We start from the raw sequence: 25,737 nt of genomic DNA on the forward strand, positions 1-25,737 counted from the left end.
CACACACACACACACACACACACACATATATATATATATATATATATATATATATATATATATCAGATTGACCATTCCCATATTATGAAATGGCAACATGAAAAGAGAACAACCACCAGAGCCTGCACTGTCGAAAAGGAATTTTTTATGGTAATGACCGCTAGATGGAGTATAGTTGCAAGCTATTACATCGTGCAATTCCATAAGGGTTATAACGCAACTTCTTTTGCAGTCGCTAGATGGCAGCATAGTGAAATCGATCAAAATTGTCTTGAAAGTCCATTAGACGAAATTTATAAGCTTGTACTTCCTATTTGGGAAAAAGAAATTGTACCAGAACAAAATAATTGTACCTATCTTTAAGAAGGGGGACAAAACTAACTGTAGTAACTTTCGAGGAATATCACTTTTGTTGACGTCGTACAAAATTTTGTCCAATATTCTTTTGCGAAGATTAACTCCATAATATGTAGATGAAATTATTGGGAGTCATCAGTGTGCTTTTAGGTGTAATAGCTCGACTATTGATCAGATTTTTTGTACTCGACAGATATTCGAGAAAAAATAGGAGTAAAAGAGAACAGTACATCAGTTATTCATAGATTTCAAGAAGGCATAAGACTCGGTTAAGAGAAATTTAATACTAATATTCTTAGTGAATTTGGTATTCCCAGGAAACTAGTTAGATTAAATAAAAGTGTCTCAGTGAAAAGTAGAGCAGAGTCCGTATAGGCCATTTTCTGTCGGATACTTTTCCAGTTCACTGCGGGCTAAAGCAAGGAGATGCACTATCACCTTTACTTTTTAACTTTGCTCTAAAATATGTCATTAGGAACGTCCAGAATAACAGAGAGGGCTTGGAATTGAACGGGGTGTTTATGAGGATGACGTGAATATGTTAGGAGAGAATCCACAAAATATTAGGAAATTTCACTTGAGGCAAGTGAAGAAATAGGTTTGGAAGTAAATCCCGAAAAGACGAAATAGTGTATGATTATGTCTCGTTACCAGAATACTGTATGAAATGGAAATACAAAAATTGGAAATTTATACTTTGAAGAGGTGAAAAAATTAAAATATCTTGGAGCAACAGTAATAAATATAAATGGCACTCAGGAGGAAATTAAACGCAGAATAAATATGGGAAATGCGTGTTATTATTCGATTGAGAAGCTTTTTTCATCCAGTCTACTTTCAAAAAAGCTGAAAGTTAGAATTTATAAAACAGTTATATTACCGGTTGTTCTGTATGGTTGTGAAACTTGGACTCTCACTTTCAGAGAAGTGGTCATTTTGCGACGCTATGTCGACTGCTATGGTTACGTAGCATCTGAGTGAGATGAAGGTAATAATGTCAGCGAAATGAGTTCAGTGTCCAGCGCCGAAAGTTACCCAGCATTTGCTCTTAATTGATTGAGGGAAAATCCCGGAAAAAATGTCAACCAGGAACTTGTCCCATCCAGGATTTGAGCCCGCTCGCTTCACGGTCTGGCATGCTAACCGTTACTCCACAGCGGTAGACACACTTTGAGAGAGGAACAGAGATTAAGGGTGTTTGAGAATAAGGTGCTTAGGAAAACATTTGAGGCTAAGAGGGATGAAGTTACAGAAGAATGGAGAAAGTTACACAACGCAGAACTGCACGCATTGTAGTCTTAATCTGACATAATTAGGAACATTGAATCCAAACGTTTGAGATGGGCAGGGCATGCAGCACGTATGGGCGAATCCAGAAATGCATATAGAATGTTAGTTGGAAGACCTTAGGGAAAAAGATCTTTGAGGAGGCCGAGATGTTGATGGGAGGATAATATAAAAATGGATTTGAGGGAGGTGAGGTATGAAGGTAGGGACTGGATTAATCTTGATTAGGATGGGGACCAATGGCGGACTTATGTGAGGGCGGCAGTGAACATCAGGGTTCTCTAAAGCCATAATTAAGTAAGGAGGAGAAAGAGGGGAAGGAAAATCTCGCTCTCGAATTGTAAGGAAATTATTTCATATCTCTTGCACTTAAAATAATTAGCATGTGTTCACTTGCCTACTTGAATTTTTTTTCCTAAAGTACTTAATATTTTATTGGTATTTAATGCAATATTTATGAGTTTATTAATCCAATGAATATGCAGATTTGCATAATTTTTACTCTGATAATAGCGGCACTTCATAGGCAGCCTTTACAAATAGTGACACGATGCCACGGCCTGTTGTAGTGATGTTTTTTATAAGAATCATTCATATGGCAGTTTAAAAAGTGCTAATTGATAGGACTGTTTTTCTGCTAAAATGTCATAGATCGATTGTAACATAACTCTGTAGATGAAAGCCTCACTAAGTCCATCATTTAAACGATACGTGGGCTGCAATTAAGAACAGCAGTTGGCTGCTTTAGTAGTCTGTCGTCTTAAGTGCCCTTCTGTACATGTCACCCCAGAAAATTCTCATTTTACAAATTTATTTGACATTGACAGTAGTAGTCTGTCCCCAATCTAGTCGCAGTTAACGTTCGTACCCGATTAGTGATGTTAGAGAAAAGATGAAGTACCAGATGAAAGCTGTAGAATTTGACAGGACGTGCATAATTCATTGAATTAAGTCGAAGTTAATTATTAAGGCCATACCATATTATTGAATTAATTACAGCTGAGTTCAAGATGTTTCAAAATGTGACCAATTTCTGCACAATTTTCTTATACATTGTTATTGTGTAAATGTATGATTATACCCTCTAAATGACATGAGGAATATGTATAATTTATTTAATATAGGCATGGATTGGAAAAAGAGGAGACTGTTTAGTAATCTTTGTATGAAACGAGTCAAAGTTAGGATAGGAGAGGAAATGACTGAAGGAAGTGAAATAGGGAGAGGAGTACGACAAAGATGCCCTTTATCACCTATCCTTTTCAACATCTACTTGGAGGATTTACTGAAGAACTGTTTTCAGAACATGGGAGGAGTAATAGTAGGAGGAAGAAGAATAAAGTGCATAAGATTTGTTGATGATATGGCGTTGTTAGCAGAAGAGGGGACGATACTAAGGAATATGCTACTGAAGCTAAATGACAGCTGTGAACAGTATGGGATGAAGATAAATGCAAACAATACGAAGACCATGATTGTCGGAAGAAAAACAAAGAAGATAAACGTGCGAATATTATATGAGGCAGTAGAGCAAGTGGACAGTTTCAGATACTTCGGATGTGCTATAAGCAGTAACATGAGTTGCTGCCAGGAATCAAAAGGAGGACAGCAATGACAAATGAAGCTTTTATAGAAAAAGGAGCATCTTCTGCGGACCTCTGGAAAAATAACTAAGGAAGAGACTAGTGAAGTGCTTTGTGTGGAGTGTAGCATTGTATGGGGCAGAAACATGGACATTACGACGAAGTGTAGAGAAGCGAATAGAAGCATTTGAAATGTGGATATGGAGAAGAATGGAGCGTGTGAAATGGACAGACAGAATAAGAAATAAAGTTGTGTTGGAAAGAGTGGGTGAGGAAAGAATGATGCCGAAACTGATCAGGAAGAGAAAAAGGAATTGGTTGGCTCCTGGCTGAGAAGAAACTATCTACTGAAGGATGCACTATAAGGAATGGTGAATGGGAAAAGAGTTCGGGGCAGAAGAAGATATCAGATGAAGTCGTCATTAAGATAGGTGTATGACAGGCTTTCTCGGCGTTTGATGTAGGATAACTCTTCTCGGGTTTTCAGCCAGGTGAGTTGTGTATTTGCACGCAGGCAGTCGGAACCAGGAACTAGGTCCTGATTGGCCACCGCTTCGACCAAACAGAATGCGGCAGGCGATCGGGACTAGGAACTAGCTGCTGATTCGCCCGCAGTGGGAAGCCCTACTGACGTATATATACATTCTAGACATAATCCCACGACATTTCATTCCCTGAAGAAGATGCCAGAGCTAGCCATCGAAAATTTGGAAGCAAATATCCAACTCACCTGGTTGAGAACCCGAGAAGAGTTATTCTACATTAAGATATATGAATCATATTCGGAGACTAAAGTAAGGCATAAAATAGAAAAGATTGGAGAAGGCTGGGTTTGCAGTGAATGACCTACCCTTAAGCAGAACTCTATGCATATACGCGTATGTATGTTTAATGACGAGGAAGAAGATATTTTTTTTCTAGATCTGTGATATTTTTAAATTATACACATGCTGCGTTGCGATTTTAAGCTGAACAATATGGAGGAGGAAGATAAGAGGAAGGAGAAAAACTAAAAAGTATAATACACAAGCGCATGTTCTTGCGAAAAATCTATGTGAGCTCTGAGCCGGTAGGTCACTTGTCCCACTTTGTGTGTCTCCATTAAAGCGAAGGAATCTAGAAAGAAAAGGGAAAAGGTCGAAAGATGGGCGTAACCTATTAGATACCAGTTTAAAGGGGAGAAAGTCATTTGGCAGAGCGCTATTATAAACGAGGTTTTCAGCAATAGCAGGGCAGGGTTACCTGACATGTAATAGCTGCGACGTGGAGACGTGTTAAGAGCGGCGAACCCTTGGACCGAGTGAGTGAAGATCGTAATTAGCTCGTGCAGAAGCCCTCGAAGGCACAGGAAAGCCAAGGCTCCGAATTACGAACGCTTGAATTTGCAAAAATATCTTAATATATGAAAAGGGGGAAGAATATTATGTAGGTCCATGGTCCATTTCTTTTAGTGTTTCTCTCGACATTTGAAAGCGCCTTAGCAAAACCACGGAAAGGGTGAAGTTGCCTCAGTCAATTAGGCGACTCGCCAATTGACACAAATTAAATAAATTATGTAACATTCTCTTGAGTTGTGAAGTATTTCTCTAAAGATGAGGTTACGAACGGGAAAGGCTGTGTTTTCATAAACCCACAATACGTTGTAAGATCAGAAGAAGTCATAAGCATACACGGGCAAAAGTTCTCTCTCTCTCTTCTCCCCCTCCCCCTCCCCCCTCTCTCTCTCTGTTTATCTCATAGAAATTATGACTGTGTTGAATATCGTCGTCGTTGTTCCTGCAATAACTCCTATGTGACATTTTTGTCGATTTTCAGATTTTTGCTCTATTAAATACCTTAAATAGTGATAACAGAAAGTAATAAAATCTCCTATATGTAATTATATAATCTTTCTTTCGAAAATTTAAGAATTCACAATCTCCTATGTGCCACTGCCATAGAACGAATCATAAAAACCTCCTACTGTATGCGTACTTGACAACACATAGGAGGCATTGCAAATACAAGTGTCTTGGACATAGGAGATTTTGTTTTCTTGTAATTGTGAACTTGTGATCAGTAGAACAGCGTACTGTTTTGCGGTTATTTTGCTATTGATGTATTGTAACAACCTTATCTGATATTTAAATGATAATAAAATCGTAAACAATGCTATTGATGATACTCCAGCTAAAGTTCAGGAAACATATTATGAAGATATTAAAAATGTAATTACTGCTCAAGTTTATGAAGAGGAGAATCCAGTGTCTCTGTTGTTTTCAGTATCTGAAGTAGTTGCTTAATTTGAAGAAGTAGAAGAAGAAACTCATGATCTAGATACTATACAATGTTTCAATATAGAGAGAAATGTTCAAGAACTTACAGAACTGCACAGGGCTGTCAGATAAAAATCAGGAAGATGAAAAGAAGAAGAAGAAGAAGGAGGAGGAGGAGGAGGAGGAGGAAGAGGAGTGGGAAATTGAGAAAGAGGGGTTAGAAAAAGGGCAAGATGAGGATGAAGAAGGGAAATAGGAAATTATTTGTGCAGATTTTTCGGAATATAGTTCTAAAAGAAAGTAAATAAAAATAAAAGACTGATGAGGCAAAAGTATGTTGAATTTCAAAAGGTTGGAAATGAATTGCTTCAAAATTGTGTCTGAGAAGCTAAGAAACATTTACCAAGATGCAAATACACAAAGGCCACATAAATAACTGAACGAAATTTTCAACGTGCTGAAATAACAGAAGAGGCAAGCAATGAAGTATTAATATATGTATTCTGGAACTTAAGATCATGGAGTGATATATTTTACGGAGGATGTCAAGATATGAAGAAACGGAGAAAAACAATGGCCATGACTATTTATAAATAAACCAATAGGTGAAATAGTGTGCCGAACTCTGTTTGTTATCTCTTTAGGAATTGAGGAAAACATGTTCAAGCGATGGGCAAAGAACGATGACAGTTTCTCTTATTCTGTTGAAGTGGGGGCAAACTCTAGATGTTGAGGACGACCGTGCAAATGAACTTACAGTATTAGGAAGGAAAAACGTGTTCATGAAGATAGTGAGTGATATGAAATGATGGTTTCATCTACTGAAAATTTCAAGCCACTACTGCAGGGCCAGCACTAAGAAGACATACGTGGAATCAACTTTTCGTTCGGTCCTCCACACGTACGAAATGAATGTAGCATGGTGCAGAGACAATGTGAATCTTATTTACCTGATCGTCCTAATTCCTCGCTTCCTTGTTTCTTCTCCGCATTTCTATATGTTTAACACTTTTAAAGTTGTAATTTTTAAGAAAGTTTTATATTTCATAATAAGTGTTAAAGTGAACATCGTTCGTTGTGACGAACAGAATCGATTTTATTCTTTCTTCATCAATAATGACAATTTTTGTTTTTCATTCATGTTGTTGAAAAAAAACACAAAACATATATAAAAACTAATATAATAATAATAATAATAATAATAAATATTAATAATAATAATAATAAACTTACTACACTGAAATAATCACACCGATACTGAGAACTGAACTGAAAAAACGACTGCCACCGTAATTTTTCTCGCCTACAATTCTGGTGGAAAACTTAAAGTTCTAGAGACAAACTGAAAAGGTATAGATTCAGGTGTCAATTACGTTCAGATTATCTTAGTTCAAGTAAGTTATAGTGTAAAGAAAAGCACTCTCTTAAGAAGTAATTGGCTCGTTCATTGTCACGTGACCCTCAACCTAAAAATGTTCAATTCAGATTTAAGTTCAGTTAAGTTCTACGAGTTCGAGTTCGTACATTCAGATTGGAGAAAAGCGAGGCTTAACTCCTACCTTCGTCACCACACAGTTTCTACCAAAACATGGCAAGTTCGGCATCCACTGTCTATACTTCTACAGTTTTAATAGGTTCAACATCGAAACTGGAAAAGAAATCATATGCATATACCAGAAATCAATACTATTGGTGCAAAAGCTGTGTTGCGACACATGCCCCTGCCTCTACTCAAGTATGACATTATATCCCCACTCTCTTCTTACCCGTGCACTGTCATTCACTCCAAAACCTGAGGAGATACCACCCCAGCCCTTTCTGCAGTAGCAGTAATGTGCGGGTTGTACTTCTATTACGTCACCATTTCGTGGTGTTTGACAATCACTGAATAAGTTACTGCCTATTATTCAACCACCCAATTTGAGTAAGAGAACTGTTAAATTGTAACATTAATTTTAGTTACCCATTGCATCTGGTATTCAAAAGAGAATGTTGCTACAAACTTCTCGTCAATTTTCTGCGTTACATATAAGCGACAACAGAATGTGAAATACATCCAAATTTGCAGTCTTCAGTGCGTGTAACTGTTCTATTATATCTTGATGTATTATATATATATATATACATACTTTTGCGTTTGGGCTAATTATCTGGTTGAATTTTCCCGAAGGTTTTCCACATTTATAAGGCGAATATCAGGTAATCTCATGGCGAATATTTAGCCTCATCTCGCCAAATATCACCTCGCAACCACCAATTACAGATCTCTTATTATATTTTTGCCTCTGTGTAACGTCACAGTTTGTGGTGAAGGGAAAGAGAGAAAATCTATGTCTAAACTCTCACCTTACACCCAAGCAAGCATTGACCAGAGCTTTGAAATGAAGGCAAGCAGATTTACTGTATTTTTTTTGCTTTTAGTGCTCTGACGCCCACGACCAAGATAAGCTACTTAAAATTTAACGGTCACTCACCGGCAGAGTTATAATGCAACGTATGTACATCGACGATAAATATTGTGATAATTGTTACAGCGTCGTTAAATAATCAACTTAAAAGACATGCCTGTGGCTAAATAGAGTTATTATGTGTTTGAACATTTAATAATAATAATAATAATAATAATAATAATAACAATAAATTATAAACATTTATTATAAAATAAAATAATTAAATGTGAGAAGAAAAAAAAAGATGAGAAAGCGGAAATAGAATGATTCGATCTTAGGTCTTACTATAGTGTGTATTAGTATGTAATCCGACATTAGAGTACAAAGTACAGTTAATACTCGTGTCCTGCTCGTACTGTTAGTAATAATATTATAATTAACACCTACCATCAGATTTCATTTCATAAGCTATTTATTTCCATATTTTTTTCTTTTAACAAATTATCTTCATATGGTCTGTGTTTTATGTCATAAAGGCAACGATGACTTTGGAACAAAATGATCAATTTCTCATCAAATTAATACATTTTGGCGCTTTCTTCTTTTGTTACTGTGATGTGCGATATTGCTTTTTTTTTCTCGAATCACGTCAACTCGAACATGAAAGCTTGAAGTTTGCAAACTCTCGCGTTAGCATCTAATGTTATTGTTAATGTTCATTAAATAACTTCACTGCAAGCTTTCGTGTTCGCGTTTGCATTTACTTTTCATTGTGAATGGGCCCTAATGGTGGCAAATCGTAAAAACATTTCTTGATGAGTAAGAAAGAGAGAGAGGGGAGGGGGAAAGAAAATGGCTAACATCTACGTCTATATTCTAGGCGTGTTGGAATCGCTTCCAGTCCTACAACCCGCGTGTGTGTCATTAAGATATCGCGTTTCCCGTTCGCGATCTCTGTTGTAAGTGCGTTTCGTTGAGAACTAGGTTAACAAGATAATGAATTTAAAATCATTTCGTTACTTCAATAATACTGTTGTCCAAAAGAAACTCGTTGAATTTGAAATTTTTAGACAGAATTGCCCTATAGCGTAAGAGTACCGTGTCTTGCCAATATGGAAAAGATTAAATTCGAGTCTTGATGGCAACATTGTGTGTATAGACGATTCCAGATTAAGAAAAAGTATTGGGGATATGGGGCTATTCCATCAAATGACCAGTTGCCATGGAAACACCTGCCTACCACAAAGCTTCTGCAGTGTACTAAGCAAGGCCCATAAAACCATATGCTTTTTTCTTAACCTGGAATATTATATATACCAAGTGTATCTCTTGCCCCTATTTTTCGGAATGTAGGCAACACTGTATTTTATGGGGTGCCATTGGAATTCAGGTGACCTTCGTAAAGGGACATCTCCCTGCACACAATCCAGACGTTTTATCGCTAGTCTACTGGCGACTTCGATAAACAAGGAAACAGTTACAGTTAATAGTTGTAGGTGCGAAACTTCCTCCGCAAGTGATACGCACGCCGGCTCAAGGAGCACAGATTCGTATTTACGGTACTGCCTGTGAATGTGCAGAACTATACAACTTTAAAACAAAAGAGGGGCAAGAGTTACACACTATTTATAAAACTCTCCGCGTCTGTGGATCAGCTTAACCCTGTGTTGGTCGCTGTATGAGCATTTTGCTAAAAGTATGAGATTCAATGACAGTCACGTCATAATGGAAAAAGTTGTTTGTCTCTCTCTCTCTAACTGACTTTATCGTAAGTGTTGACTATTTCCTGCTAGAATTTTTTTTTTCGAACAATACACGGTACTCTAGGAAAAATACTTGTCAGACTAGTGGCTCAGTTATGATGGAATAATTACTGTCATGTCTTTATAAGATCAGTAGACTTCTAAAACCAATTGAACATAATACTGCCGGAAAGTATTAAAACAAGTATAGACATTATTTTAAAAGAAACTTTATATTGCGGTACGTGGAAAGAAAGCCCCTTGTCTTAAGAAAACGTGTTGTCATTTCAAGTCGGTATTTCAGCCCTCTCAGAAGTTATAACAGGAAAAATTCAAGGTGGTACTAACCTCAGCAAAATGTCGGGTATACCACTATCTTAACGACAGTGTATATAGCGACCTCTCCCACGTTAAATAGAGTGTTAAAACCCTGATGACATATACTGTATATCAGATTGGCCATTCCCATGTTGTGAAATGACAACATATAAAAGAGAACAACCACTAGGATCGCTACTGTCGAAAATGAATTTTTTTGGTAACGACCGTTAGATGGAAGTTCAGTTGCAGGCTATTACTCCTGTAATTCCATCAGGTTAACTTCTTTTACAGTCTCTAGATGCCAGAACAGTGAAATTGATAAAAGTTGTCTTGAAAGTGCATTATGCTGATCAATCTGTTATATGTGATCAGGGGTTAAAGCCAAACTTTATTTCTGGTGACTATGAAGTTGCCTTGTCACATCTGTAGTTGTATGTCTATTTAATCTTGCGCAGGCAATTTGGAGACGTCTCTAACTAGATTTTGAGTCAGGTGTAGCCTATAGAATGGTGGATGATAAGAAATGAGGTGTCACTTTCATTCATTGATAGTGTTGGCGTACGTGTTCGTAAATGGTTTCAAATGCTTTACAGATTCTTAGAGATAACTTCATATAACATTTGACTCCGTAGAAAATAACAATTTTTATAGGTAGAACAGGCGTCAGGGAAAGACAACTACCTTTCCCACCAGCTCCCTGTAACTGCTGCAGCAGGTTTCTGCAGAATTTACCAAGGAGTATCAACATCTGTAAAGCTTGGCATCGGAGAGTGAACTCGTTGATGAGAAGCTGTTATCTTCGTACCACCTCTTAGAATTTTTTGTCGGAGACCGATAGAAATTAATGAGAATATTGAAAGTCTGTACGCTGGATCCTGCACTTCCAAGGAAAGGAGAATTGTATTAACCTGAACAAAACGGATTCTGAGAATAATATTGAAAAATAGGATTACTGAACGGCTGATGATATCTTGGATTAAATTAAGGGCGACTGGAGAGAATATCACTGGAAAGTGTTAAGTGCTGTATTAACTTTAAAATGAAACTAGTGTGGTTTTATTTTTGAAAAGCAAAGAATCTGGATGTGTAATAAAAACTCTTGACAAAAAAACTTGTATCGTGACGTCTTTGGTACTGTGATATGTCATCCTTGTGTGACGAATACGGCAACGATAAGCTCATCTACCTGTCTGAATTGAAACTTTGGTATCCTGCATCACACTGACATCTGATTTGCGTTATTTAATGATAAAATGAAACTGAGAGATGGAATAACTTTACAAATATATATGCGGCACACTTTAAGTGTGTGTGTGTGTGTGTGTGTGCGTGCGTGTGTGTGTGTCACGTTTCATAAACAGCATTTTCACAATTCCACTCAGATATTTCACACAAAATTATCAGTTACATTCGGAACAGTTCTAACTATATCCGGTAGAGGGGTGTTGAAATGCGTATCGCAGCGCTGCCAATATATGGAAAGACAAATAAGCAAGTTTTTGTAAGACATGTTAGGTTTGGTTTGTTATCATTGTGTGTGAAAATGTGTGACAAAATCATCGGTTGGAGTAGGTATGAAAGGAAGGTATGTGGAGCGGATTGGGTGGGTTTATAGCTTTCGCAGTCACTAGAGTGTTTTGCTACAATTTACAGATTGATTTAATTTATTTGTAGTGCGGTCTCACATCCGTCTAAATCGCTCAGTTGTCACAAAAGAATTATTTTCAACTTATTTTATTTAACATTTTTTAACTTAACAAGAGTAGGCTAATCTCTCGGCCCAGGATGCACTGCAGCCTACTAGCTTGTGGTCGTCTTATTTATTTTCGCAAATAATATTGGTAATAATAACAGTAATAATTAAATTAATCGATCCATTTTTAACACATAATTAAAGTCTTCCTCCCGTTTAAAACATCACAGCCATACTGTGGATAAGCATGTAATGACTGACAGGACAGTAGATTACAAGTCATTACCTTAGTGGACAAGTTCGATAAGAAAGTGTAAATTATAACTTAAAGAGAACATAAAACATTAAATATTCGAAATATCAAAGAAATTCAGAAGATTTTAATGCTGTATGTGTGTTACCCGAGTATGTGTATGTATGTGTATATATATATAAAATCACCGGTAGGTAGGTAGGCAGGTAGGTACCCCTTTAAGCGCCATAAAGGCGTATAGGGGCATGAAGATGTAACTCTGTACATTATTCATCTCAACCTATTATCACCGCTAAAAATAATATTAAAGTCACAAAAACCACGCTGTGATATTTGAGACACGTCACATTACAAGAAAGTTTTGTTCTTGCTGAAGATCTGTATCACTTAGAATGAGGACCCCGCCAAAAAAAAAAAAAAAAAAAAAAAAAAAAAAAAAAAGTAGAACGAGGTAGAAAATCAAAGACATTATTATTATTATTATTATTATTATTATTATTATTATTATTATTATTGTTTAGTCAAATGTCCAAAGACAGATTTGAACCTTATAAGTGACATTAATAAGGCATCACTCATAAGGCAAGTAAGCCTGGAGATAATGGGGTAGGGTGGCCAGTTCCTTTCCTTCTCTTAATAATCCACACGAAGGAAATATTATTTCCCTGAACCAAGATCATGGCTTGGTCTTAAAGGTTTCTGGACATACAGATCTTGAATTAAAACTATTTAGAATGTCAATATTCGTGAGAAAATCTACATAATTAAAAGAAATTACATTTTAAATACATATTTTCTCTATTATATGCGTAATTTACTATAGAATTACTACGATGCTGGGTTTTCCCAAGGACATCTTTAAGACAGTTTTGTATCGAAAAAATATATTTCTAATTGAGCCAACTACTCGTATATTAGTGGCATGGTTTTGTTTAAACATCTACATTATAGTTTAAGTACATTCCACTTTTGTTCCTTATTGCTAAATCTGAATTGAATGTCACGGCTTCATCTACAATTACTACTACTACTACTACTACTACTACTACTACTGCTACTGCTACTGCTACTGCTACTGCTACTGTTGTCCTTGCCACTATTATCACCACCTCTAGCATCCACTACAATACCAACGACTAACTACTACGAGCTGTAGACCTTTCGATTCTGAACAATGTTACATTAAATTCTGTTATTTGAAAATCATTTCAAAATCATTTTACATGTTGTAAACTGTTAAAATAATAATTCTTGTTTATGTCCTAAAATTCTCATATGTGAACAGGTAGAATATTTAGGCATTAGTGTAATATGTAGCTAGTCGGCGATCTATGCAATAGAGGGGGAAAGGAAATGGTCACCCTACTCTATTATCTCACGGGCCTAGTTGCCTCATAAGTGGTGTCTTCTTGGTATCATTTGAAAGGTTCAGTCCTGTCTGCGGACAGTTGACTAAATAACAAAGGTGGATCAAAACACAGATTATTTTTGCTCTAGATAAAGAAAATTTATATGTCAATTTTCCAGCTGTGATGCCTTCTGACATGTAGTGTTATGCGATCCATTTATTTAGCTTTAATCCACTTGGTTATTCGGTATGGAATAATAAGTTAGGGAGGTATAGTAAAATCTATTGTTACTCCTGAATCAAATTAATAAGCGAATAATTAAAATTTGTTTCAATAAGCATTTAGATTACCTAAGAAATCTCACGTATCAAAGGTTTACGTATTAAAAAGAATTGTCCACACCTGTGGAGTAACGGTTAGCACGTCTAGCCGCGAAACCAGGTGGCTCGGGTTAGAGTCCCGGTCGGGGCAAGTTACCTGGTTGAGGATTTTTCCGGGGTTTTACCTCAACCCAATATGAGCAAATGCTGGGTAACTTTCGGTGTTGGACCCCGGAATCATTTCACCGGCATTATCACCTTCATCTCATTCAGACGCTAAATAATCTAAGCTGTTAATAAAGCGTCGTAAAATAACCTACTAAAATAAATAAAAAAATAAAAAGAATTACGAAATCATAATAATATATTACCACTAAAACAAAATACTTGGCAAATTATTATGCTTGTTCTATAAAAATATGTACCATATTTCTCCCTCTTATTTTACATAAAAGTAGTGCCGAATCTACAGGGTAGTCAGAGGCAGAACATTAATGAATGATCTTGGTTTTGAAAAGGAAGTGAATAAAATCATTTTTTTTACCGTACTCTAGCAGAAAAATTTACTCTTCAGAATATTGTCTTCATTTTTATGTTACAATGCAAGTAATCTTATTTCATTTTGTAAGATATCTTGTTTATATTTTTATATTATCTTAGTGCACATTTTTACTTTTGCCTTTCAAAGAACATTTTCGAGCACAATTTTTTTCGGGAGTGAGAATATTATAAATTATTATTATTATTATTATTATTATTATTATTATTATTATTAGTTTCGCCCCGTATGTATGTCTGTTAGTTTTATGTATTATTTTTAACTTTGCCAGTGTATCTAATTCCTAGTCTTCAGTAGGATCTTTTCTGTATGCACCGTTTCAGAATTATAATATTTTGTAAGAGGCAGTACAGGTTCTTGATTGGAGGAACTAATCTGTTCCCGGTTTTATTATAACGTCTGCGAACAAAGAATTTTGTAACCCGGTGAAAGTTGATTTCTGAGAGTTTTAAAACTATTACGTTAGGTTTGTACTCTTGCCTGGTTCAACATCCCGACCTCTCGATAGAGAAGAAATCGTCAGTTGTATTGTTTGCATGGGAACACGCAAGGAGAAATGAAAGTTTGTTGAAAGAAGGCGTGTGAAGGAGCACACCGCTGTTTTCCTCAGCCACTCACTCACCTGAGTTTTTCGCCGTGCGATGACGACGGCCGCTTTGAGCTTCGTCATGAGTCGACCGGCAGCGCGTGCTTCTCGCTCGCGACTGAGATGGGCGCTGGGCCCGCATCCCACCCACAACTGTCACTCCGCCAAGAGCCACGCGATTGGTCGTAGGGTAGGAACCTCTTGTTCCGGGATGTCAACTCAATTTTGGCTCCATTTACACTGTGTACACGGAAGTCAATCATTCTAACTTTAGTTCGCAGGAGTTGTGGTTCGAATCCCTACTCAAGGATAGATTTTTATTTTATTTTAGTAGGTTATTTTACGACGCTTTATTAAGGTCTTAGGTTATTTAGCGTCTGAATGAGATGGACGTGATAATACCGATGAAATGAGTCCGGGGTCCAGCATTGCTCATATTGGGTTGAGGGAAAACCCCAGAAAAAAACCTCAACCAGGTAACTTTCCCCAATCGGGAATCGAACCCGACCCACCTGGTTTCGTGGCTAGACGCGCTAACCGTTACTCCACAAGTGTGGACTCAAGGATGGAACTTTAATATTGGGTTCAAACTCCGATCATTGTGAGAAACATCGATTCCCTCAGACGAATACGAAGGAGTCCGTTTCTGCATCTAAAGAGCAATGCTGTTCGAAGTGAAGGATCTTCATGTACATTGGCCGCAAAGTAACCCCAGCCTTTAATAAAGATGAATGCGAAAAGGATCCGAGGACCACTTGCATTAGCTCTTATGTGTATTGAAGAGAAACCCTGAAAAAGAAATTTACTCTAACCGGGACTTGAACCTGGACTCATTATTTTCGTATTCGTACGTTCTGACCATTACCCTATAGTGGTGTACCTATCTTGAGAAAAGTGTCTAACGATAAGCTATCACCTCCGTGTGTTTCAATAGGTACTTCTCTTTTCTGTTTGTTTACCTTTAAAATTATTAAGTCTCCCAGACCTCTTGGCAGGCGAGGTAAACAAACCAACGCTGTGATATGAACGAAAGCGCGTGATCATGGAGAGAGAGGAAATGATGCATTACTCTTGATACAAACATTGCTATTGCACAGATTACTAAAGAAAATCGTAGGTGTATTTATTTATTTTATGGGTTATTTTACGACGCTGTATCAAAATCTCAGATTATTTAGCGTCTGAATGAAATGAAGGTGATTATGCCGATGAAATGAGTCCGGGGTCCAGCACTGAAAGTTACCCAGCATTTGCTCGTATTGGGTTGAGGGAGAACCCCGGAAAAAAAAACCTCAACCAGGTAACTTGCCCCGACCGGGATTCGAACCCGGGCCACTTGGTTTGTCGGCCAGACGCTCTGACCGTTACTCCACAGGCGTGGATGAAAATCGTAGGTTAGACAGAAAATTTTGTTTCTGAATTAGAAGTGCTGAATTGTGCACAATGGTTCAAAAGTTCCGCACCGTAGACTGCATTACAATATTTATTCAGTATGATGGCCAACAGTGTCAGACACAATTGTAGGCATTCACTCATGTCTCACAGGATACAGATCACCAAGTTCGACGAAAATGCGTAGCACTCAGTAGGGAGATTTTCAGCAGGTAACGATGGATTTAGCTGAATGTGTTAATGCAAACTGATTTAAGGTTCCTGAAAACGATGGTGAAGTTCTCTCGTTTCGGAATTGCATATTTGTGAAAATACAGCAATTTAAAAAATCTGGATTGCATGTCGTTCTTGCGCGTAGCTTGCTACTTCCAGAGAGCATTAGGGGCGAGGAAAATGCTTTCTTCCATCCCTGTTAGAAATATAGAAGTGGAATGTGTTCACATTTGCTTTCAATTGTTTACCATCAGTTCTGCTGCCCTCTTCTAGAAAACATATTAATTAGAGATGAACAACGATCGCGAAAACGAGACTAACAGCGCCCGCAAAGCCGAAAACCCGCACGACAATGTTGTATTACGTCGCGTCCTTGACGTAAAGACTGGTTGTGAGTCTTCCGAGACTCGATATTGATCATCTCCCGAAGTCAGCAGTTGTTTATACCTGACTGAACTTTTATCTACTTTGGCAACTGTTATATATGTATAAGCAATCAAGTAGCCTATTTGAAACATCTCTACCTTTCATTGTATAATAATCCGTTCTCCAGTCTTTATTTAATTACTAGGCCCTTATTAAAAGGCTAGGAATTTTCTTTTCATATGTTTAAGATCAAGTGTGCAATCTCAAGTAAAAAGATATTAATGTCATGTTTTATGTTTCTTAGAAATGCGAATTTATTTGAGAATTGTTTTTTTTTTCTATTTATATAAGTATAGGTAATATATAATACAACCAGAACATTTTGATAACTAAGATACTGTTCTGTTTTGACTTTTTGTTTCATTTAAACATTTATGTTATTTATTTCAATGATGTATGTTATTCAAAGTTACGAAATCTTTCCACGCCGACCAAATGCTATTTCGAGAATGACGAGCGAGACTCGAAGCGCAGCGGGAATGACGAGCGAGACCCGAAGCGCAGCGGGAATGACGAGCGAGACCCGAAAGACAAATGCAGCGAACACAGCGAGCGAGGGTGGCAGGTAGTTTTGTTCATCTCTAATATTAATATATGCTTGGTAAAATTGTGGACACAATAAAGGAGGAAAAATAAACTACTTCAAACACTGTTGCGTGTGGGAAATAGTGTCTGTTGTGTCGATGAATGTGAAGAAGTAGCCATTATAAGTTGCCTGTATTGTGAAATGATGCTGTGTCCTGAACATTTCTTGGTGAACCCGCATTATCGTGTGTGAACATGACAGGTGAGTTTACCCTAAATATTATCCATTTCGTCTTAAATGTAAATGTAAATATATTCCACTTTTAGATTTCTAACAGCGATGGAAGAAAGAAGTTTCCTCGCCTATAGTGTTCTCTGCAAGTAGGTTATGAGCTAGTTGCGTGCAAGAACGACATGCAATCCAGATTTTTAAAATTGCCGTATTTTCACAAATATGCAATTCCGAAACGAGAGACCTTCACCATCGTTTTCAGGAACCTTTAATCAGTCTATATTAACACTTTCAGCCAAATCTATCGTGCACTACTGAAAACCCTCCCTTGTCAGAAGTAATTTGCTCACACATGCTGTTTGTTCCTGATTTCCACGTGTACAATTTTGCTTTGAGGTAGCTCCACACTGCAAAATACATTGGATTCAAATCTGGGAATCGGAGAGCCCATTACACGTGCCCCCTACAGCCATTCCATTGACGGAAGTTCTCATCCAGCCAGTGATGTACCGCCTGTGATGCGGAACTTTTGGGCCACCCTGTAGATCGAATTACACATTCTGACAATTCGTAAAGGTGCGTTTACACGCGGTGCCATTTACTGGCTAGCCAATTTGACAGTAGCATGATTCTCACTTGGCCAGCAGCTACTGGATAGACAGTTGGACTGGCCGTTCTTCACACGGTCCCAGCTGTTGGATACATAGTAGAGCAGTTCAACTGGCCTTGATCTGTTGTTATTCACTGTTACATTCAGGCTGAAAGAGTCGTTATACATATTAACATACCTCATTCGTTATTTTTCTCACTCCACCTGTCCGACATTTTGTTTGATAATTGTAACAATGATTAAAAATAATTAATAAGAAAGACAAAATCATACTAATGTTCTTCACGTTATACTACCCGCCAGCAACTGGCCTTGTAGGCCTACTGTACACTACATATACACATTAACATACTTCATTCGTTATTCCTCACTCCACCTGTCCGACATTTTGTTTGATAATTGTAACAATGATTAAAAATAATTAATAAGAAAGACAAAATCATACTAATGTTCTTCACGTTATACTACCCGCCAGCAACTGGCCTTGTACTGTACACTATTTACTTATACACATTAACATACTTCATTCGTTATTCCTCACTCTACCTGTCCGACATTTTGTTTGATAATTGTAACAATAATTAAAAATAATTAATAAGTAAGACAAAATCATTCTAATGTTCTTCACGTTATACTACCCGCCAGCAACTGGCCTTGTGCTGTACATTGTTTACAATACCAGGACTGGACACCGGGAGCGAATCCAAACTGTAAACGGGGACGCTTAATATTCATCCGTGACGGAATCAACGCTGCGCGGTGTTCGGCGGGGAAGAAAAGGGTTGAAGAGAAGTCATATGGCTCCCCGTGAGAGAGTTGAATTCGCTCTTGGTGCCCAGCCCTGACTTATACGGTTACAGCAACTGGATTATATGGTGTGGGAGGAACGCCAGTGGGCAGGAATTTTTTGTTTTTTTTTTTTTTGTTTTTCGAATTCACTGGCGTGGCCAGCTACTGTCCGACTAAACTGGCCTGTCGATTTGTTTACGCAAGAACAGTAGTTGGAATCCATTTAGTGGACACCTCAACTGGTCCGTCAACTGGCACCTTTATTGTGTGCAACGTTAGTTTTCCCGAGTGGAAAGTTTTTCGATCTTTAGTAGGTTATTCAAATCCTGGGAGAATCATATTTATCTTTTGGACGCACCCGTCTTAAATTGCAAAATAATTTTAAGTACTTTCACTGGGATCGATGTACTCCGAAGTGATACATCGTCAGATTCCTTGCAAGGACGTGAGATCACGTGGGCCTATGCATATTTTTCTTTTTCCTTAAATGCTCTCTTTGTAATTTTGACATATTTGGAAGTATTATATAGAATAAACTGGAAAATGAGGCGATAAAGTAATGTAATATCAAAGGAAAAATACTTCGCCAAGAAGAATTGCTTACTGTACAGGGTGTTAATCAACAATGCCGCATTATTTTCATTGAGTATAGAGGGGTCCTAGGCAAACAACTTGAGATGGGGAACTCACGGTCACCGACGTAAAATTCCTTTGGTTCAGTACATTGAAGTACTATAATTACAATTTGGTACTCTTAAGCCACTAGGAAAGCGAAATAGCTTTACAATTTGTATTAGAATGGCTTCACACATTCTTAGTGATTGAGAGAAAACTGATTGCTAATAACTCATGTACAGTGTTTTTATAATTTAGCGTTGTCATAATCTGCAAAATTTGCAGACTTATCATATTATTGCACGTTACTGTTGTTTAGTCAGCTGTCCGAAGACAGGTCTGAACCTCACACGTGATACCAAGAAGGCACCATTTATGAGGCAACTAGGCCAGGAGATAATGGGGTAGGGTGGCTAGTTCCTTTCCCCCTCCATTGCATACATCGCCGACTAGCTACATATTATACTAGTCAGACTGCAGATGCATACACACAATTGTTCTTCCTCTGACACATATCGCCAAATGAGATGTTCATTCATTCAATGTTCTACCCAAGAACAGGTCTTTCACTGCACATCCAGCATTCTCCAGTCTTTCCTATTTTCTGTCTTTCTCTTTGTCTCATATGATCCATATATCTTAATGTAGTCTATTATCTGATATGTTCTTCTGCCTCGAACTCTTTTCCCGTTCACCATTCCTTCCAGTGCATCCTTCAGAAGGCAGTTTCTTTTCAACAAGTGACCCAGCCAATTTATTTTCCTCTTCCTGATCAGTTTCAGCATCATTCTTTCTTCATCCCCTTTTTCCAGCACAGCTTCGTTTTTTGTTCTGTCTGTCCACTTCACACGCTCCATCCTTCTCAATATCCACATTTCAAATGCTTCTAGTTGCTTCTCTTCACTTCGTCGTAATGTCCATGTTTCTGCTCCATACAATGCTACACTCCACACAAAGCACTTCACAAGTCTCTTCGCCAGTTTTTTCTCCAGAGGTCAGCAGAACATGCTCCATTTTCTATTAAAAGCTTCCTTTGCCATTGCTATTCTCCTTTTGACTTGAGATGTACTGCCTGATAATACTGTAGATATACTGTATTTTATCAGCCAGAACCTTAATCAGAAGATGCACGCCACTGTATAGCACTGTAATCGGAACTCGTTTGTCATCATATATTGCGATTCTGCTTTCCCCCCTCCCCTAGTGTTGCAAGATGTCTAGTATCAATATCATACGCTGTGAAATTATTCGTGAAATGCCTGGCATCTTTGATAAGGTATGAGAATCTTATCTGCGTCGATGTTGTTTCTCTATTGCTGCTGGAGGCCGCCAGTTCCAACGATTTTTGTAAAAACTATACACTTTAATGTAATTTAATTTTGCTTTTATTGTATCTTTGTTTACGGAATTTCAATGTATTCATCTTAAGTTTCTTCCCTTTATTTTTTTAACTGCATAATGTAATCTGTTAGAAGCATTTGGAAGCAAAAGCCACCACACTCTAATACCATGTCTACTATGTTATAGAAGTGCACCAGATTCAAATATCTCTTCTAATGAAGGTTTGCTGTATTATTGGTGACAACTTCCTCTATTGTTTCGTGTAATGTCAAGTACCTACTAAGTCAGTGATGTGCATACTCTTTTGCGATTTTATGCCATAACATGAAATTTGAAACCATAGACCATGGGTTCCGTATCTAAAGTTGGTTATTTAGGACCTCTCTAACTGTGAAAATATTGCGAAGTTTTTTTTGTAGAATTTTTATATTTTTTTTTTCAAAGATTTGCACTTTTTGGCCAGAACAGGTACCGTAGCGGAAGATAGCGAAGAGCTTCTCGTTGTAAAACTTACCTCCTCTGCTGTAAACATTCCGCGCTATTGCAACGGAACTAAGGTCTTGCGCTACATACAGTTGGAAGATCTCGGGTTTGATTCCCGATGGGACCACGACTTTTCTCCGCTGATCTAATTCTTCCGGCCGCACAGTAGTCCTGGAGTTCACTTGGTCTCTAACAGAAATAAATACCAGGATGATTCCTTGAAGTGGAAAAGGGGCCAGTACATAGGACTTACAATTATTTCTGCTGTTGGTGCCGATTGTGTAGTCAGGTGGAAGCCTTAACATCCCGCCACATTGAGGACCTACTAGTAGATTATGTTGTAAAACTCTTCTGTATATATTTCAACTAGACTGTGATTATAATTAAGACTTTGTAGTACTATTAAGATTTTTTTTCCTCGTTTGACATGTTCCATACTTTAGCTGTGAAGCAATGTACGAATACCATGGAATGTAGGCCTAAATAAATACAATACAATAGTCTGCAGTTTTATTCTTTATCTTTATGAAAACTATATAATAATAATAATAATAATAATAATAATAATAATAATAATAATAATAATAATAATAATAATAATCCTAGGCGCGACAGCCCATGAAGAGCCATGTCTGACCAGCCGGCTGCTGACCTTACGTCCATATGTGTCAGCAGAGGTGATCGATTATCCAACCAGAACGGAGGTATCGTGTGATTAGCACGATGGTGTCCCCAACCGTTACAGCTGGCTCGCGGAACCGGATTTCGCTACCTATCGGAGCTCTCTAAACTCATAACAATGCTGGGTGGGCACCTTCTCGTACATTGGCCGAAATTACATGAGAAAATTTCTTACCCCGTGAGAAAATACAAAAGCTAAATTTTTAATTTATTTCGCAGCATTATTCTATTTCAATAGAGAATAGAAGCACATTATATTTCCTCTAAATCATTAGTTATTTTATTTTGGACTTCAGATTTTATTTCTTCACCTTTTAGTAATTCTGCATTAGGCCTATATGCTTTAATGATGTTTCTTCTGTTATGTTTTAATCTTAATTCTTTTTACCTGCCATTTCTACCCTGAGTACAAATTTGGAGGTGCTGTAATACTGTAGGCCCACTCTCCACCCCAACCATTACCAGCTCCTTGATAGGCCTATGGGTGGGATATGATGATAATAGTAATAATAGGCTACTTACTATCAAGAACTAGACTCTTCATTCGAAATTCGCTTCTGAGAATATTATCATAGTCCCTAATTGAAATAACATTCTCTTTGTGGCGGGTAGAGATACTGTTGTATTATATTTCTGGAAATCTGATGAGCCCTCTACGGGCTGTCGTGAAACGGACTTGTTTTTGTTTTTGATGGTGACACTGATAATTATCTTCATTCAAGACTTCGGTCCGTCCATTTCGTCTCAATCGTGTGAGATTTGCTAACCAACTTTAAACATTTGCAACTAGCGTGTCTCTCTGACTATGTGGTTGGTATGGTACCAGTCTACCGCTTAAGGTAACACAGAATAAATATAGTTGTTAAACTGAATAGGCAGTTTGTCTAATGTAGCCTATTTTTAGGCCAATGGAGTTGTGGTCCAGCTTGAGACACAAAGGACACACATTATTATTATTATTATTATTATTATTATTATTATTATTATTATTATTATTATTATTAGCCGTACCCGTGCGCTCCGCTGCACCTGTTAGAAATAAATATAAAGTAATTACATAATTAAAATAGGACGTCTGATCCACGGAACATTCGTGTTTGATAGAAGGATAAATCGTTTAATATGTTACTTAATTTAGATTGTATTTCAATAATTAAAATGGGGTCATTTTGGTCCAGAGAGCACTCAAAAGTTACTGTAATAACATTATAGCATTATGTCCATCTAGAGAAACTACACTTTCCAATGGTGAAATAATAATTAATTATACAAATCGGTTAATTTAGCATCCTATATTACTTCATACAAACACAGAAACATTCTCTGTAGGCTATGTTTCATAGCTTTCGATTGTTGTTGTCCAAGGCCCCTTATAGACGTAGTCATTTGTTTTCATTTCATTACACCGCCTTAGATGACATTGTATTTTAATTTTAAAACTCATTTATCTCATTAAATATCAGTCCTATCAAAATTTTTCAACGAATAAAACTTATCGCAAATTATTTTTAAAGAAACTTTTGTTATGTAACATTTTTCACAAAAATCAATAATAAGCGAGATATTTCGATTTATTTAATTCAGGCCTCCTTATAAACCCCCTTTTAAATAACGTATTTTGAATGTCATATAGCCTAAAATCTAAGTTACAACGAACTTAATTTATATTCCAATTTTCATGTAAATCGGTTCAGCCATTATCGCGTGAAAAGGCAACAAACATCCAGACAGACAGCCGGACAGACAGACATACAAACAAAAATTTCAAAAAAGCGATTTTCGGTTTCAGGGTGGTTAATTATATATGTTAGGACCAATTATTTTTGGAAAATCGAAAATTACCAGAAAAATTTCGGCTACAGATTTATTATTAGTATAGATTATTATTATTATTATTATTATTATTATTATCATCATCATTATCATCATCATTATTATAATGTTGAATATATGATCAAACATTTCAGATCGTACATCCTGTCGGTCATTACTATCGTATGGATAGTGTCATCGCCCAGTCTATCGACTAGTTTGTGTTAGGCAATGCATTCATTTCTGAAATACATTATTTGGTAGACTAATTGTTGGGTATCTTCAGAGATGTTATGTTTTTGTTCCTTCCCTGTAATTGAAGCGTCACGAAACTTTTGCCCACTGGGGATACTTATCTAGTCTTTTTTTCAGTTTGTGTCATAGGTCTATAACGCGTTTTAGTCATTCCATGAATGCTGTTCGTTAGGGACGAAAATAATCATAATAATGTTGTTAATATCATGTTTAAAATGTCAACTTTGTGTAGAGCCTATGTGTTGTAGCAGTGCAACTTCAAGTTCAGAAAGTAAACCGTTTTTGTGTATAAAATAGATTACTTTTTGTGTGACTAACGTAACATTTTAATGAAATGACCCATTTGACACAGCGTCTCCAATTAAGATACCAAGTTAAAGAAGTTTAACATTTTATTAAAGTAGTTAAAATGTAATATAAATTTTTTGTTCAAGTCCAGACTCGTGCTGACTTTGAACTGATGGTTATATTTGAAACTCATTTTTGTATACTTATAGCAATATCATTGAAATAATACAGTCCAAAGTGTTATTTCTGTTATTTCTGATTGATTTTGATAAATTAATTTGAGAAAGATTGTATCTTTTTAGTGAAATAAATCATTAAAAAAGAAAGAATTTAACTTATCAGTGTTCATACTATTCGTAGGTTATATCTGCGATTGCGATATGGTGCGTCAAAATAAGTCTCACAAATAACACTGACAAGGCATCACTCATGAGACAACTAAGCCAAGAGATAAGGGGTAGGGTGGCCAGGTCCTTTCCTCCTCCATTTCATACATCGCTTTCTAGTTACGTATGACTACACCAATCGGACTTCAGATGTATACAAACAAAAAATTTTTCTTCCTCTGACACATATCGTCAAGTGAGATGTACTGCCTGTATAATACTGTAGATGTAGCCTACATATCAGTCAGAACCTCAATCAGAGGTAAACAAAATACTTATGAATCAGAATGAAATAGTTTCGTGATAATACGTATAATCAGAATCATTTCAAGCATTGCATTAAGCACAAAGTCGAATTTAACAAAGGAACAACTGTCAACAAGTATGTTAGCACTTAAATCAGTGAGCAAGACAGGATTTGCATTCATAGTGGCAAACACTCCTGGTTTATATTGAAATGTCCTAAAAAAAAAAGAGGTATGTGCGAAATAACTTTAAACGATAGGTGTCATAATAGAACGAGTATAAACATTTAATCGCATAAACTTTGGTAGAAAACATTGGTAGGTCCATATACAGTATTATCAAGAACGTTAGAACAAAATGGATGTTAAAGATAAGAAGCCTTGAAAAGCACACCGTATTTACAGGATGATGACATTTATGGAAATTTATGCAAGTACGGAATATTAGGATATAAAACAGGATAAAATAAATCGAGCCAGTGAGATGTTCTGATCGATGGCTAGACATACACGTTTAGATAAAAAATAGTTCCAACTTAAACGATTAGAACCGAATATATTAAATTTAATAGAAAGAATGTAAAAATAGAAACGAAATTGTTCATCACATTTTGAAATCAAACTTCTTTAGGCAGGATACGAGTCGAACTCTGTGACGGACGTTTAAGAAGGCTTTGCGTGTGGTTGGTACGGGATTGTGCACGGTTCTGTATTATCGCGTAAATAAAGTTTCTGTTGTTTGCGGTTTG

The 25,737-nt window shown here is 36.9% G+C and overlaps 2 protein-coding genes across 2 annotated transcripts in view; one reads left to right on the plus strand and one right to left on the minus strand.

Annotated features, from left to right (window-relative positions):
* LOC138699768 (carbohydrate sulfotransferase 11-like) overlaps nucleotides 1-14,872 on the minus strand; it is an 89,374-nt gene extending 74,502 nt beyond the window's left edge. The window contains exon 1 of the mRNA XM_069825892.1: nucleotides 14,732-14,872. Coding sequence (XP_069681993.1) covers nucleotides 14,732-14,779 — 48 coding nt within the window. The 5' untranslated portion in view covers nucleotides 14,780-14,872. The remainder of the gene's footprint in view (nucleotides 1-14,731) is intronic.
* Nucleotides 1-25,737, plus strand: part of LOC138699767 (uncharacterized) — a 160,032-nt gene that overhangs the window by 89,804 nt on the left and 44,491 nt on the right. The gene's annotated exons all lie outside the window — the stretch shown is intronic.

The sequence above is a fragment of the Periplaneta americana genome, chromosome 5, assembly GCF_040183065.1.
Source record: "Periplaneta americana isolate PAMFEO1 chromosome 5, P.americana_PAMFEO1_priV1, whole genome shotgun sequence".
Classification (NCBI taxonomy): Eukaryota; Metazoa; Arthropoda; class Insecta; order Blattodea; family Blattidae; genus Periplaneta; species Periplaneta americana.